This window comes from Panthera leo, chromosome C1 (genome assembly GCF_018350215.1).
Source record: "Panthera leo isolate Ple1 chromosome C1, P.leo_Ple1_pat1.1, whole genome shotgun sequence".
Classification (NCBI taxonomy): Eukaryota; Metazoa; Chordata; class Mammalia; order Carnivora; family Felidae; genus Panthera; species Panthera leo.
The window spans coordinates 182,364,623-182,382,731 of NC_056686.1; the positions used below are offsets into that span (position 1 = coordinate 182,364,623).

Sequence of the window (18,109 nt, forward strand, 5' to 3'; positions counted from 1 at the left end):
CAGATGGTTTTGAGTTGAATATTTATAACTGATTTTTCTAAAGGAAGCTTCATGTTATTTACCTGCCTGTCAGGCGCCATTGTGCACTGAAGGACACAGAGTCTGCATGTCTAATGATTTAAAGGCAAATGCTTTTTACCCAAGGACATTTTCAACCTTAAACATAAAAAAAAAAAAAAAAAAAAAAAAAACAAAAGGTGCTAGGCTATACTGATTCTTCAGAAACAAAGACCCAACTAAAAGTTGTCAGGCATAAACTCTGATTATAAATTAAGTATGTTTTCATCTTATCCCTATTACTGCTTGATTTTTTTTTTTTTTTATGGAGATCAAGAGTAAAGGAAACTAAGTATCTTTCCCAGAGGCAATATTCCTGTTCTCTCAGCCTTGTCATCTAGGAAGAAGTAAAACAAAGGAAAAAGGTAGACTAAGTGACTGAAAAACCTTACAGGCCCAGAAAGGATAATTGATTCTTAAGTCTGGTTTATCCAAAGTTTGACTTTTAATTGTAGAAATAAATACATACGAAAGATCATATGAAATATGACTTCAATGTAATGAGATCAGCTTGCTATTGATTTTGCTTTTAAGCAAACAGACCAAATGTTATTACAGCCCAGGAGCACTGTCCTTCAAAGCAATAACCTTGGAAGAGTGTATGATAATTCAGTGTATGTGACAATTGCTTAAAACATTTTTCAGACTCCCTTTGGACCTGCCTTTAGAACCAGTTTGCACACCCACCAGAAAATGGCTCATTACTTTGTAATCACACCACACTGAGGGTGCCTGGTTTAATCACCCCTCTTTCACCAGAACAAACAAACAAACACCAATCAAATCCAACCTCAAAGGATGAATAATGAATATTTGTTATGCATAAAAGAATCAAAAGAATGACCTGCCCCTGGCACTGGTGGCAATTTGCATTGACCGTGGTAATCACATTTTGACAAATCACAGGAAATGATTTTACAAGAATACACTTGTTTGGTGGCCTATGTCTAATAAACATATCATTTTTAGTTAGCAGTTGCACCTCACTAACACTCCCACGTTAGCAGGTGGGTACCTCCAGTTTTCTTCCTTCAGCCCAGGACCTGAACCTCGAGCATCCCAGTTTCTCTACAGGGAATTGTGACAGTGCTCGGTTTCCTGTGTGCTCTGCTTCCTCTAGCTCAACCCCAATCTCTTACCTCTTAGCCACGGATCCACTGATTGGTTCACGCTGATCTCATTCATGCATCTCCAGCAAATGATTTAGCATGCTCTTCACCTTCTCTTTGCCTTAAATCCTGACTCGGCTAGTTCCCAAACAGAAGCCAGAGGCCAGACTGGGGGTGGGGTGGGGAGAATAAAGCCAGAATCTGAACTGGCAGTTATAAGAAGAGGAAAGTTTCAAGGCCTGAATTCCTCCCTTTCTACTCAGAGGCATTCAGGGTTCCATCCGCCTGGCTAATAGGAGATAATGTCAGTGGGAATTTAGTGGGCTTGGGTTACACTACACTCTGTAAGTTAATACAACAATGGAGTACACAGCTGTAATGGGCTATTCTGGCAAGGCCAAATCATTTGTCCAACATGGGAATCATTAGCACCTCATCCATTATTAAACTGGAAAGCAGTTTGGTTGGATTCCCTAAAGGGTCAGCTGCCAGATGTAAACTCAGAAATAAAATCATCGTGCTCTTACAAGGATATTTCTTTAGGAATTTAATATACAAATTGAATAAAGGACCTTTCAAGGAAATTAAAGCCATGTGAATTCCAAGAGTTTGTCTAAGCTTCCACAGTTGAGTAAAATTTCGAAAGAACTTTCCCAGTGCTCTCCTGTACCCTACGTCTTCCTAATTGGATATGAGGAGGAGGAAAAATTCCATTGCATGTGCCATCCAAAATTATACCAGAGACTAAACAGGTGTGCAGATCAGGATCTATGGAAAAATTTCTCCAGGCTCTACTAGATGAGCCCCATGTAAGTGAGGTTGATGGACCCCATCCCACGTGAAGGTGATACGAAACCAAGTTTCTCAAACAGTCACCAGCCCACAGATGCCCGAGGAACATAGAGGGGTCAACTTCATGCTGCAGAATTAAAATCTTCCTTCAGATGTAGAAAAACAAACAAACAAAAAACCAAAGTTGGGGGTCTAAGACAAAGTTTTGAATTTGCACCTTCATGAACTAAACATTCCTCTGAGACACTGAGATGTCTCTTAATACAACACTTGGTTGGTTGGGACCCCTTAGCTGTCGTGCCACAAAATTCTTATTTTACACCCCCACTGGTTTTCCTACAATTTTCCATGGCCCAAGTTTCTACAGCTATAGGGCAACCAGCCAGGTATGTACTGGCTCTCAGCCATAGTGTGTGTCACACCAAACAATACATGTTTGTTTGGAACACAGCCCTGGAACATCTTTAAAACTGTCAGAAGGAAGGCCTGTTCTTTATTTTTTTTTTTTTTTCAGTAAATATAACCTTTAATCCAGCAGAAAAAAAAAATCAGTCTATCAAACGGAAAGTGAAAAAAAGGAGGAAACAATGTACATTAAACATAAAATAAGAAATGACTTGCAAAAATAAATCTCAATATATTAGCAGTTAGGCCTGTTCTTTAAAGCACAAGGAATGTCACACAGAATCTAACCTAAGCTCCGTGCAATTGTCAGGAGCACAGAGCACACACACGTCGTAAGGCACTGAATACTTGCTTCCTGGGAAAATCCACCTCAAGAACACGAACACAACAAAAGTAAGGGCAATGTGAACCTTCCTGGTGTATCACAGCACAATTCTTGTTAGTTTCTTCTACAGTGTTCCCCATGTCTGTTTGAATACATGCATTAGCTCCTACCTTTGCATAGCGTACTTTGGATTTCTACAGTTTCCCTTTACTATTGCAAACAAAGGCAAAATCTTAATATAGGCCTTTTGCATAGTCTGCGGGCAGAGGTATTTCTTCCAGATTTTAATCTTCCCAAACAAAAAGGAGGAGGGGAAAAAGCCAGCCGATCTGCAATCCACACCAAGACACGTGCATGTACTCAGATTCATTCTAGGGATTTGTCTAGCAAATACTCAAGGGAGAAAGCACATATTGGTTTTGGAAACCAGTTTGGTGAGATGTACCAAGCATACAGGTTTTCAAAAATGAAAACATTGGTATTTCTAGATCCAATGAGATCTTTAAAATACATAAAATATAAAATATAAAGAGAATAATAGCCCCCAAACCAGGTTTCCCATGTTTGCTTCCGTTTTTTTTTTTTTTAATTTTTTTCCTAACGTTTTTATTTATTTTTGAGACAGAGAGAGACAGAGCATGAATGGGGGAGGGGCAGAGAGAGAGGGAGACACAGAATCGGAAGCAGGCTCCAGGCTCTGAGCCATCAGCCCAGAGCCCGACGCAGGGCTCGAACTCACAGACTGTGAGATCATGACCTGAGCCGAAGTCGGATGCTTAACCGACTGACCCACCCAAGCGCCCCTCCAATTTTTTTTAAACAAAATATTTTACAGAGTTGTAGTCTCTTCTTTACCCTTCCCTGAAAATATCTCTCACTCAACCAGCCTCTTCAGAGGTAACCACCATCTGGAAATTGGTATATTTCCTTTCCTTCCATTTTTTATTACATAGTCAGTCATGTATCCATAAACAAAACATAGTATTATTTTGCCACACAATTTAAATGTATGTAAATACACAGATACATTTGTGCTTTTCATGCAGGCTTTAAGGAGTCAGTTTTGTTTGTTCATTTTTTTAATGACAAAAAAATGAAAAGATATCCAAATCTACTGAATTCATCTATAATACTGGGCCTGATTAGTCAAATCAGACTTTCAAAGTAATAAAATGTTTTAATGGCTACGCCATTTTTCATATAAGAATAACTTCTTGCATTGTTGTTTGTTTTGTTTTGTTTTGTTTTTTTGTTTTTGTCTACTGATAAAATCACTGATCAAATAAACTTCCATGAGCACAATAAAGAAATTTCGTTTGGGTTCACTGTCATAGTCAATCTAGTGAGTTGGTCATTTAAATTTTTATCTGCAATTGACTTTTAAGTAGATCTGGTATTTACCTGACAGAATCAGGAGTTCAATGATCTCTGCATCTCCCAGAAACGCAGCCACATGAAGCGGGGTTCGCTTCTCAGAATCCTGAAACAGCGGCAAAGATAAACAAGTCAGTGGAGGCCGGAGGTGCCTTTTGTAGACACAGTCAGACATGTCACTTACTCTGAGGTTAATGTTTGTGGGGAGAATGAAGGCCAAAACCTACTCAGGTGAGCTCTGGTTCCACATTTCTCTCAGCGTCTCCCGCAGTCACACATACAAAAGATCCCGTTCTGGGTCTGTGTGTTGCATTTGTGTCCCTGCTCCTTTTATTGGAGCCCAGCTCAGGTCAGGGATGGACTATCGTGCAATGGATGATGACATTCAATTTATTTTCAGACCTTCGTTATGGCAAAAGAGAAAAAATTCAAACCCTTCTACCTACTGTAATAGCAGTGTTCAAAGCATACAACGATTTCTTTCCAAGTGAACATAGAATTGTTCACAAGGACATTAAATATAAGTACAGTCACTTTCTCCTTTCCATCTCTATTAACTGTTGCCTGGTTCACTGCCCATTCATGTAACACATAATGAGTGCCTACTGTGTGGCAGGAACCAGATTTTGGGTTCAGTCCCTGTCCTTGTGAAATTTACATTCAAATGGGGAGGCTGCCAATAGTCCTGGAAACCAGTTACAAGACAACACTTCAGATGGTGATAAAGGCTGTAACAAAACTAAAACAGGGTAATGGGATCCCGTGACTGGCGTGATGGGAACAAGATTCCTCAGAATGATGGAATAAGGCCTTTCTGAAAATATTGACATTGAAGCCGAGAGCTGAGGTAGATACCATTATCTCTACTTTACGGATGAGAAAACTGTGGCTCAAATAAATTAAGAAATTTCCTCCAGACCCCACAGGTATATAGCAGAGCCAAGACTGGACTTTTGCCTGTCAGACTCCATTCTAAGTCCATGGCAAAGCATTTAACATATTGTGTTGTTAAGATGATAAAATGCAGCGGAAAAAAATATTGCTTCTCCATCTGTAAACTGGAGGATGTGATGAGAGAATTCAAGACAATGTAAGTAAATAGAGCCCTAGGCAGGCACGAAGCTTGGCCTGTGCATGCCATGAGTTCCAGGCAAAGCTGACTTCGTCATGAGCATAGATGGTTGTGTGATATCTCCCCTCCAAGACCAAGAATTCCACAAGGTAAAGAACTTGCTCCCTTTATCCCCACAGTAGCGGCCAACTAGACGCTCAGCGTAAATTGGCCAAATTGAGCCAGTCTACGAGCGTTGCATCTTCTACAAACTTCCGTTGATTGCTCCATGACAGTAATCAAAGTTTGTATGCTGTGTATTAGAGGTTTCCCCTAAAACCAGCATGCATTTTAGTTTCAAGATTTGTGAAGTTGCTGTTGGTTTTAATCATCGTTCCTATTATCACTTGATGATACAACCTACCCAACCACCCTTGGATTTGCCCAAGGACACGATTCTGTTTTCTGACAATTCAGGCCCTCTGCTCCTTCTCAGTCTCTTTCAGACTACTGCTTTTAGGCATTTTGTGACTCACTAATATCTAAAACAGATGGCAGGCAGGGGACATGACAAGAACTGATGTTCAAACCAGTCTATATGTTAGGAGGTTTGGGAAATAGGTTTTATGAAGGGTTGGACTAACTCTTAAGTGGGTAAAAAGAGGGGTCTGAATTACCTGGGAATTTATGTTTCCTATGTATGTTGCAGGCAATTATTACTGATAAGTGGAAATAGGACAGTCATGAAACTATTCCATATAAAGTAAAGGTATGCTGTAGAAAATTCAGAAAGCTATATAACCATGGTTAACCCTCTCATAGTTATACCATCCTTTCCATGAAAATAGAGATTCAGTATTTGAAACCTGAAAAATATCTCAAGTGTATTAATTTGTGCAAAGAGCTACACTAAGAACTGAGACTAGACTTTCACAAATGCTTTCCATTTCTTTTTCTTCTACTGTTATCTCTACAAGCATTTTCCATCTTAGCCTCACCTCTTTGAATCCCTGCTGTGACTATAAAACATTTTTCTTGAGTCTTGTGACAAAAGTTACATAATTATATGTTCTTCTGTGAACTGAACGGGTTCCAGGGTTTGGTTCAACAAATTAAACCTTACCTAAGTGACTTAAACAAGGACTAACCCGGTCTAAACTATGACTTCATTTGACCTGAAGCAAAGTCAATGCTCTGTGTGAAAGCTTGGCCTCAAATAAAAAATCAAGAAAACCCCAATATCTAAAACTGTTTGGCCTGTCATTATAAGACTGGCTTTGCTGATTCTGTGGCCCCTTTTATGACATGGCTTGTTCAAACTGAAGTTTTTAGAATATAAAATGGATGTGTTACATGAGATCATATTGTAAAAATGCTGGATTGCAAATACCAGTGTTCCTGTTGAAATGTATTTAAAGGTTTCCTGTAGCTTCCAGAACAATTATACCAATTGATACTCTCCTTCAGTGACATGCCACAGACAGGTAACTGCAGAGAAGACCTGTATTCTGGCAGCAGGTCTTTGGTTCTCTAAAGCATCAGAACTAGATAAACAATTTCATGTGCTATTAAGATCTTAACTAAAATAACAAATCATGTCCACTATTGACCAAGGGTCACCAACACCAGCTCTCTGGCAGGAACCTGAATGATATACAGGGTCCTGAGCTGAGAGGTAAATAAGAGAGCCACAGTACTCACCAAACTCAATCAGGTAAAATCAGCTCAGAGGCTGCAGCTCATCCTCTGCCTAAGTATAAGGCCGCTCTACTTTGCCACAAGCTAGACAAATGGACAAGAAGATGTGATGGTAGGAGAAGGAAGGAAAAGGGTCTGGGGAAAACAGCAGACTAGCAATAATACTAAAAAAACATGTTCTAGGCCAATGACACTCCTAGAGTATCTAGAAACAAAACCTAATTACAGAGTGCTTTAATTTTTTTTTTTTTTTTTTTCAAAATGCCTTTTAATCTATTCTACTACTTGAATCTCATAACATCCCTATCGGGGAGACATGCCTTTCAGAATCATGTTGTTAAGTCTTATTATTGTCATTTGAAAGCTATGATGTTTTAGATTGAAAAGCTAGGGACTCTGAGCATTCTGTATGACTTGCCCAACACTTGGGGATGGGAGATGAGGTGAAGAATTAGAACTGACCCTCACAGAGAGAGACACCCTTGCAGTGGTCTTGAAGAAAGATTCTTGAAATAAATTGATGTTGAAAAAAGGCCAAACATTCTCACAGGTAGATGGAAGAGCAATGCCTTGGCCTAGACTCTTGGTGGGGGAATAAAAGTATCTCCACTGAGCATTCCCACAATTTACCCTGATGTGGTTTGGAGTTTTGAATTCACAATACTTGCGTATTCCAGGAAATTTCAAGCTGAAAAACAGGCATAAAATTGGTTCTAGGCTTAGGACATCCTTAGGGTGACAAGAAGAAGAAACAAGACCTCTCTGGAGGGATGTGTCCTCAATAAAAGCAACAACGGACACCCACAGTTAAGCCACCACCGAAGATGAGCTCACAAGCCTAAGCCACAAGACCCATGTGGAAGCAATTACATATAACCAAGAATCAGCAGGCACAACAACCAGAGAGAACTTGAGATAACAGAAGAATCAGATAAACATATGAATAGTGTTTAAAATCATTTAAAATGTAAAAGGCAAGGCCCAAGAAGAAAAAAAAAACATTTTTTTTTTTTTTTAATGAACAAAATTTGGGGGAGAAGTGTGCAGGAAGAGTTTCAGGAAGTAGTATAAACACATGATGCTGCCAATCATCTAAAGCTCTGGATTAAGACCGATGAAAACAAGAAGAGTAAACAAGAAGGAAAGGAGAAGAAAAAATAAGGACAGTGACTTTGGGGTATGTTTTACAATCATTTTTCAGCCATATTTTCTAGACATAGACCTTTAGTTGAGAAGTTATTATACCCCAGATATTGTGGTGGATATTAAGAATGCAAATGAAAAACATCCAGGCCTTGCCCTAAAGAAACTTACAACCCAGTTACCAGTTTCCGAATCTAGGACATTAGAATAAAAATAAGAAGCAAGTGGCAATTAGTGACACTTGTGATGTTCAATGATTTGTGAAAATTACCATAAGTGATGAGAGTAATGTCTTAGTGAATACTGCCCTGAAACCCACCCCATTCTGAACTGCCCTGGGCAGCAAATCTAAACCGACAAGAGAAAAATCACTTCTGAATTGGGAAATAAGCACATTTTGCCTGGGGCTCTCTAGAAACCGTACTGGCTCCAGTTTACCTAGGAACTTCAGAAACCCAGGGAGAGACTTTCACTTTAGCCACAGAGCCCAGCCTATATCTTACAGGGCTGACTTAGGGATCTTTTCTGGATCAAAGTTAGAATCGAGGACCAGGTCAGGACCAGAGAGGAACGTTCAGATATAGTGGCTGAGCTAAGTGTTCTGCTTCATTTGCATTCACTGACACCTGGTCCTCAAGTGGATGTTCCACAATGACCAAGAGTTGATGGATGATCATGGTGGTCTTTCCAACACTAATCATACAAAAGGAGAAAATAATGCAAAAGCAACCACAGTAAATTCAACACACATTGGAAATGACTCATCGGTGACTTATCCACACTGACAGCACAGAGCCCGATATGGGGCTCAAACTCACGAACAGTGAGCTTGCAACCTGAGCCAAAGTTGGACACTTAACTGACTGAGCCACCCAGGTGCCCCACATCAGTGTATTTTTTAAAAGATTGTTCAAGTATCACACAAAAAAGACCTTTTCCCATTAACCAGTAGCTCCGATTCCAAATAGCCCTTTGAAAACAGATTCGTAGCCATGAAAAGACGGTTTCTCCAGAAGGAAGGAAGGTAAACCCTTCCTTTCTATGAATAGCCAGAGACACACACAGCCAGCTGGCGTCTGAGCTAAATTTGCAGTATGTCATAGAGAGATCAGGCAGAGGAAGTTTCTGTCGTCTGTTTACCAAAGAGGCAGATGAAAGAAAATAGGGAACTTGAAGTATATACACATAAAGTGAGTTTGACATGGGCAGAGAAGCCATTGTGGCAGCCAAAAATACGGTGTAGGCAGGCAGACTGAGGGGGCACCCCAAGCCTCTGCTCTGAAGATTAAGAATTGTTTATTATATGCTTTAGAAATTCTAGGCTAGAAGTGCATGATCTAATCTTCATTATAAGTATCTATCATACACTAAAACAAATATCCCTCCCTACATATAAATATCTTACGTACCAAGACAGGCGGATGGACCAGTATTAAGAAAAGAAGCCCTGCAAAGCCTTGCTGTCATGAAACACAGCAGTTGAGTTTCGATTGTCAATCCAAACTCCCATGAATAGCAAAGAAGCAAGGAAATAACGGACAACTTAGGCCCAATAAGTTTAATGCAATATTGAACAGAGATCGCTAGAAGGAAGGAGATGTCTAAAAAAAACCTCTGAACACAAAACAGTTACCTTGGAGATACTTCAAATCATGTGAAGAAAAGAGCTCAAGACATGTTATGTTATAGGTTGACATCAAACAAGACGCAAAATGGGAAAGATGGGTCTTAAGGTGAGGAATTAAAAGAAATTTGCAAAGAATTAAAGCAGAGAAACAAACGTCATGTTTCTTTTTAAAATTTTCATGTTTACTTTCAAGTTTTAACATCTCACAAATACGAGAGGTACAGAAAATAACAGATTTGTATGTTGCCACCAGCAAAATCAAACATGTTGACATTTTTCTATATCTGCCTCAGAACTCTGTTTTAAAAAATAGCTTTAGGGGTAAAGTGCCAGGAGTATTGTGACTTGCAATGGTTTTGAAAATAACTTGAAGTGTGTGGCAGGGAGGAAAGAGAGAAAGAGAGAAAGAGGAGGTCGGGGGAAGAGACTGTTTTGAATTCTTCGCTATCACAAATGGCGTTGCAATGCACATCTTTGTGCGTGTCCCTCTGCACATACGGGTGAAAATTTCCCTACAGCAGATACCAAGAAAAAGAAGTGCTGGATCTCAGTGTTTATACATTCTCAACTTTATTAGGTATTTTCCATAGCTTTCAAAAGTAGTTTTACAATTTATACTCTCTAGCCATCAATTTGCTCCTTTCTCCAACATCCTTGCCAATATTTGATGCTACTGACCATATTACTTTTTGCCAATATGATGTGCCTGACACGATATTTCATTGTTGCTTTGATTTACATTTCACTACATACAAGTGAAATTAAGATTTTTTCATATGTTGTTTTCTTTTTAAGTTTTGGCTTCTTCAACTGCATATCGCCTGTACATATCCTTTACTCACTTCTAAGTTCAGTTGTCAGTCTTCTTCTTATGATATGTAGAGTTTTTATGTAGTTCAACTTTCAATGGAAACTCAACTTATGCCTTCAGCTAGACACAGCAGAGATGAATTGATGTCTACCCCAAGTTATCATAGGAGAAAAATTTAGATTGATAGTCAGTATTCATCTATCCTATGGAGCTGGATTTTCCTCAGCTGGAATTTTCTACATCTCAAATGTGACAGCAAATCTCTGCCCCTACATACCTCCAGCATCAAACAACTTTATTTAGTCATCATTCTGTTGGTATTTTAACCCATCCATTTGAATTTAAATGAGTGTATGAGAAACACCAGTACATTTTGTGATATCTAAACATGTTCAAATGACAAGTCCAAACCTGAAAATGATACCCAATTCTTAAAATGAAACAAGAATCATTCAAAAATCACATGAAACGAAGGTAAAATAAGGGAAATAAGAATGCCAAAAGTGTTCTGATTGTATCTGCCTTAGGTAACTAAATATTGGATATTTTTACATTATGCTAATTTTTAAAACTAAGATGCATACTAAATAAAAATTGTATCAGAGATTATATATTTCCTAATTTGATCCTTGAAACACTGTGGTAAGGTACATATTGTCATTCCCATTTTGCAGTAGAAGAGCATGAGATTTTGAGATGATGAGTAATGTGGCCAGAGTCACACAGCTAGTCATGGCAGAACCAGGACTCCGAACCAGATCCGATTCCATTGTTCATGCTCTTGCTGACTCTCTGAATAGTTACCAAGCCTGGGTAAACAAAATGCAAGTTATTTTTCATTACAATTAACACTCTTGACCTAGTACTCTAGACTTGAGGACAAAATTCTCATAAGTAAAAAGTGCAAGCAGGCAAGTAGAATAGAGTTGGAGAATTAACATTACCTGACTTTTAATGCTTATCATAAAGCTACAGTACTCAAGACAATTGAGTACTGGTGCAAAGACGCATATATGCACAACGTACCGGATTTTCAAAAAAGGGAAAATGGCAATTCACTGGTGAAAGGATAGCATTGTCAACAAACAGCATTGACACAATTAGATATTCATATGCAAATAAAATGAACTTTGATCTGTACCTTGCACCCTAGACAAAAATTAAATCAAGATCACAGAACTAAATGTAAAATGTAAAACTATAAAATATCTGAAAGAAACACAAGAGAAATCCCTTGCGACCTTGGGTTGGACACAAATTTCTTAGATGTAACACCAAAGCATAACCCAGAAAAGAACAAACTGATAAACTGTATTCCACCAACATTAGTAACGTCTGCTCTTTGAAATACACCATTAGGTGAATGCAAAGATGAGCCACAGACTAGAAGAAAATATTTTTAAAGCATATCTATTGAATAGAAGATTTCTATCCAGACTATACAAAAACTCAAAATTCACTAACATGAAAGCAAACAATCCATTTAAAAACTAGAGAAAATATCTGAACAGATATTTCACCAAGGAAAGTATACAGATAGCAAATAAGCATATGAAATGAAGCTCAATATCATTAACCATTAGGGAAATGTAAATCAAAATTATATACTCATTAAATTGGCTAACATTAAAAGGACTGGTGATATCAGGTGTTGAGGATGTGGAGAAACCGGAACATGCGGACATGCTGGTAGGAACATAAACTGGTACAACCACTTGAGAAAACAGTTTGACAATTTTTTAAAAAGTCAAACACAGATGTGCTTTACGATCCGGAATCCTAGGAATTTGCCCTAGAGAAGTGAAAGTATATGTCCATACAAGGATTTGCACATAAACGTTCACAAGTTTTATGTGTAATAGCCAAAAACTGGAAACAATCCAAAATCTCCATCAGCAGATGAACGGTGTTATTTCCACACAATGGAACACTATTCAGTAATTAAAAGGAATAACTATTGCTGTATGTCACAACATGGATGAATCAAAATAATTACGTTGAGTGAAAGAAGCTAGCATAAAAAAGAGTACACACTGTATGAATTCATTTACATAAAATGCTAGGAAATGCAAACTAATGTACAACAATGGAAAGCAGATCAGTGGTTCCCTGAGGTGGCTGGAGCAGAGATTGGAAGGGGCGGGGGTTAAGGATTACCAAGGGGCACAAGGAAGCTTTTGGGAATGATAGATAGGTTCATTATCTCGATTGTGGTAATGGTTTCATGGATATAAATATGTCAAAACTTTGCAAATTGTACACTTTAGGCATGTCTGGTATATCATATGCCAATTATATCTCAATTAAGCTGTTGTGAAAATACACAAGTGGGCAAATAAAACTTTCTGTCGCTTGTGTAACATAAAGAAGGGGATATTTATGAGTTAAAAAAATACACCTAGGCAATAATATAAATTCAGTTCATAGGAGAAAAGAAATAGAATCTGATCAACCAATAATGTATTAATTTTAGAGGCAACTCATGTTATGTCCCACTCATGTAGAGACATAAAAGTGAAGCCCTTGCAAAAGAATAGGGTGTTGGATTTACGTCTATGTGCTTTAAACAGAGGCACAAGAAAGAGTTCTCTTCAAAATCCCTTGGAACATTTACATTTCCTAAAAGAAACCCGTGACAAGTGTGTATTGAGTAAGGATGTAGAAAATAAATCCAGAAAATCAAGTACGAGTGGGAAGATGGATGTTCTATGCCTAACCTGTGGGTACATTGCAGCATGTCAGCGGATTACCAAGGGACTTATGGGAGCTTGCCACAGTACCCCGAGATTCCCAAATGACAGAAGCCCTTTTACATCGATTTCTGCCTAGGAAAGTTGATGGAGTGCCAACTATTTGTTCTGTCGCTCTGATATCATTTGGCCAGCAAAATTTCTTGACAGTGCAAACAGGATATAGAAAAGGATTCTAGTCCTCAACTGCTACAGAATGGAAAACTGGCCAAGATGCTTGTGCTTTGTTGCCAGTGAAACAGTAATATACATCCAGCCACTGCAAAGACATCATCAGGAGTGTCTGATGAAAACCAAAGCAGGTCTTCAAAGCACTACCTCCCCTCGCATCCTACAAACTAATAAAGTTCACAGCTGTTCTGTGCAGTATCTCAAGCATATTAAGGAGCAGTACCTTTTAATGCATTTGTTAAATAGTTTTTATGAGGAAACCCTAATTCTTGTACAAGTGGGAATGTTTTACTACTAAGGGTATTTAAGGAAACTCATAGATTGGAACTGCTCTTGGTTCCAATGAACTAACCAATGAAGTGAGAAGTCTAGTTTCAGTTGGGGCCCCACCCCCCGGCTCACTGTCTCTTTTAATTACGTCATTAACCAGCTTATTCAAGAAAACATTGGTGCCTAATAGGAAAGGCACATAACTAAGAAAATAAATTAATTGGAAAATTATCTTCTATTGATGAAAGAGTAAAAAGAAAGCAGTTGCTAGCTTTTCACACCTATCAGGGGCTAGCAAGGGAAAATTTGACATCAGGTAAATGGCCACACAGTGTCAGAATCAAAATCTCAGAAGAAGAAACCTAAATTTATAAAATATTAGAACTGGAAAGCATTAGAGACATCCAGAGAGTTTAACTGATTGGCCCAAGGTCACATGGCTATTAATGGCAGTGGTAGAACCCTTCACTAATGCAAATGACAAAATATTTACTAGGGTCTTTTATGTGCCAGACAGCATGCTCAGTTCTAGAATGCAGCTGCGTTCAAGATACAAGTCTCTCCCCTCACAGGAGCCTCAAAGGATCTTGCTCTCTTGACTATGGTGATGGGCTCTTTACTACAGTAGACTAATATTAGATTAATCACACCAGTCAGCAAAGAGCAAACACACATAACACAGTGTAGAAAATGCCAAAGAGAGAAAGAAAGAGTGTGGTATAAAAGGAGACAATGCTCAAAGGCGTCCACTCTGGATACAAGAATAACTTAGTTCTTGGGTCTGTTTTTGTCTCTCACGTGTGCATTTGGTTGGGGGAGGGGAATTAAAACTAAATCTTAGAAAAACTGTTTCTGCAGTCATAGAAAATCCTCCTAACTGAAAAGATTTAGTAGCTCGTCACAAGTTTTTTTTCCAGCCTCCAGGTGGATATTTTAGAAACAGTGTGTATGTAATACTAATAATAAAAACCACCAGTGCAGTTGTGGACATATCAGATGGGCTCAATGTACTAAGATGGTTACAGTGATTACCTCTGGGTGAACAATTTTATGAGTGTTCTTTACTTTCTTCTTTCTTTGCCTGTCTTTCAAGACTTTGTACATAATGCAGTTTAGAAACAAGAAAACACAATTCCTTTTGTAAATAAGAAAAGACTTTCCTACAAAAAAATACTCTAACAAGAGTCAGTTTTAACTAACTGCATATAAATGTAATGCACTGGACATTATTTATTGTCCAAAGCCTTAATCATCTTGTAGTAGGTTATAATATGCAAATGTGTTTCTGTGCAAATGACAAAACATTATGTTTATGACTAAACATGGGAAGATTCTAATGCTCCATAGCCTTGCTACTGTCCTACACAGTGCATCATCGAATTCTTGAGAAAACTCAAGGGAACTAATCAAGTTGTATTGTTATCCCCATTTTGCAAGACAGGAATCAAGGCTGATTGGGAGAGTTAAATGACTTGTCCAGAGTCCTCTGTGTTCTCTCTCAATACCATATAAAGTCTTACTAATCAGTAACATTCCTCTCCAAAGAAAAACCTGTTTCCACCCTTTTCACGGCCTTTGGTCCTAATGGGACCTTTTCTGTCAAGTGTCCTTCAGGATAGGGACACACACACACACACGCACACACACCTTCATTAGAGGCATCTTCTTATGGCTAAAAGAGCATAGACTCTGGAGTAAGAGTGACATAACTTTGAACCCCCCTCCTCTGCCACTTACGAGCTGTGTGACCTTGAGCAAATAAATCAACCTCTGAGACTCATTTTCCTTTTCTGTAAAATGAAAATGGATTATCTCTCTTACAGGTACAAAGTGGATGTTAGATAAATATTAGCCATCCTATTATCATTATTACTATAGACATCTTTGCAGCTTATCCTGATTTTTTTCAGTTCCTCTTGGCTTAGAGAAAATAAGAAGGAGATTCAGAGCAACAACTTTACTGGAGAAACAATTTTACTGTCAAGTAATGATATTTGTTGGGGCACCTAGGTGGCTCAGTGAGTAGAGCATGTGACTCTTGATCTTGGGGTTGTAAGCTGGGCCCCTCATTGGGTGTAGAGATTACTTAAAAAAATAAAATCTTAAAAAGAAGTAAAGACATGATATTTGTTTACCAGTAGAAGGGCTGAGGCTGCCTACTCAAAGCTGGCCAATAGCAGTGTTTTGCCTGTCTCCTTTCCTGCCTAAAGCAGTCACCCCCCAAAAGGTTTGGCCATTGTATCCTGTCCAACCTCAACCAAAGGTAACCAAAGCCTTTCCCAGACTCTAGAGTTGGCCTTGCATAATTCATCCTTTATCTCATGTAACTCACAGTGGAGTCTTTTCCTCTCACAGAATGACCTAAAAGACCCACACCTCAGCAGTTCTAAATCCTTGTTCAGAAAATATCCCTGCTGTACTGAAGGCCTTTTTTGTCACTTATTCTTGGTAGCTCAGCAGAGTCAGATCTGGTTGCAACCTGGACAGATGGGAGTTGCCCCAAGGGTTTGGATGCTGTGCTTTCTTTCCTTCCCCAAAGCTGAAAACCTTTGAACCAGGCATCCCCAAGCTAGAACACCCTTGCCAAACCTTTCTAACACTTAATAAGACGGTTTTGACACTCACGACACCTATGCTATCAATGATAGTTCCCCTCATTAACTTATTAGAAATCCACCACAGAATTGTTAAAGGTCCTCAGGAAGATAACCTGGGGGTCACCTTCCAAATCAACAAGGAAGGAAATATTCATTTATGCCCTTACCAAATTCAAACAATTGGATAGAAAGCTAACCACACTGTAAAGATTCCATATAGAAGAGTCAGCTTAGAGAAGGTAGATTGCAAAATGGCAGGCTTAGCAAGCCCCTCAATTACAGACTGATAGTAGCAGTCCCAGAACCTGAAGAAGGTTACATAACATGCTTCTTGGAGACAAGGGATATGGGAGATGTACCTCTCCACCTCCAGGCAACCTCTAATAAACCTATAGCACTTGAGAACAACCATCAGAGAAAATGGTCACTGAGATGCACTTGGCCTTCATAAACTTGGGCTGTAAGGGAAATTTTTTTCCCCGTATCAACTTTAAATTACTGTATTTCCCAACTAACTAGACTTTTTCATGTGGGTTAAGACCCCCTTAAGATCCTCATTCAACAATCTGGCTTCTGGCAGCATAGAGAAAACAAGAATGGGTCTTCTTTTAGAAGACATCAAATACCCATGTACTCAACACCAGAGAAGACACAGGGATATGGCATTTCATTGATGGATAAAATGCTAATGCATATTTGGATGCTTTGCTTGCTTGTAATTATCATCCTTTCTCTATTGAACTTACGTATTCATGGGAGGGAATGATCTTCAATTTAAATGTATCTTGTTCTGCATACCATATGTATTTATGAAAGTGGTTTAAACATTAAGTTGTGAAGAATTGATTAGTTTACCTGCTGAATTATAAAATAATGACTAGAATATAAAAGAAGACATGACATTCAATCAGACGAGTGTCCTGGGGTATTACTTTTGGCTGCTCTAGACTTGAAGTCTTTGTGCCCTCTCTGGGCAATTTGACCTCAAGATGGAGTAGAGCCAGACATATCTTATTAGCACATCAGCCTTCTATTTCCTATAGACATGGAAACTTTTACCAGCTCACACATTGCCATGATCTTACAACTTGGAGGGACTACTCCTCCATTACCCACCTCCTATCTATTAGTTCCATACTCATAGATGTGCTTCATGCTCAGCCTTGAAATCCCCCATAAGACCCCATCATCATTAGTGATCCACCTGGCCAAATGGCTTAGCCCACAGTATGTTCTGGTATGTGATACTTTCCTCCTTATCATCTCTAGATCAATGCTAATCTTAGATCACTCCCCAACTTCAACCTTAAGGAGATATGCTTGGGTTTTCAGTATAACTATCCTGATATGTTCTCTTCCCATCCTAAATGCGACAAGATGTTTAGGTTTCCACTCTCTGAACACCACTGGAGAAAGCACAGAGCTCTATGACCACTGGCCTACTTGTTACACACCATTTTATGTCTAAGAATCTGTATTTCCTGCTTCTATGAGCCTGATGAGTTTCTTCTACCTTTTCCTCACCAAAGCAAAGACTACCAACTGGGGTAACCTGATGGAAAGCCAAGTTTCAGGGAGATGTAAATGTCAAAGTGTGATGCTCTGAGACCCTCAACAGAAAACAGTTCCCTCTTGAAAAGAAGCAGGAACATTTGACAAAAGGATGTTTTTAATTAATTTTTTTGAATTCAAGTATAATTAAGGACATTTTATTTTAAAGTCACAAAACAGGGGACACCTGAGTAGCTCAGTCAGTTAAGTGTCCAACTCTTGATTTCAGCTCAGGTCATGATCTCACTATTGGTCATGGGATTGGGACCTGTGTCAGGCTCCACACTGGGCATGGGGCCTGTTTATGATTCTGTCTCTCTCTCCCTCTGCCCCTCCCCTGCTTGTGCACTGGTGCTCTCTCTCAAAAAAATGTAAATA

The 18,109-nt window shown here is 38.9% G+C and overlaps 1 protein-coding gene across 7 annotated transcripts in view; it reads right to left on the minus strand.

Annotated features, from left to right (window-relative positions):
• ANKRD44 (ankyrin repeat domain 44) overlaps nt 1-18,109 on the minus strand; it is a 229,412-nt gene that overhangs the window by 179,342 nt on the left and 31,961 nt on the right. For all 7 annotated transcript variants that reach the window (XM_042949565.1, XM_042949566.1, XM_042949572.1 and 4 more), the window contains exon 3: nt 4,090-4,168. In XM_042949565.1, coding sequence (XP_042805499.1) covers nt 4,090-4,168 — 79 coding nt within the window. The remainder of the gene's footprint in view (nt 1-4,089; nt 4,169-18,109) is intronic.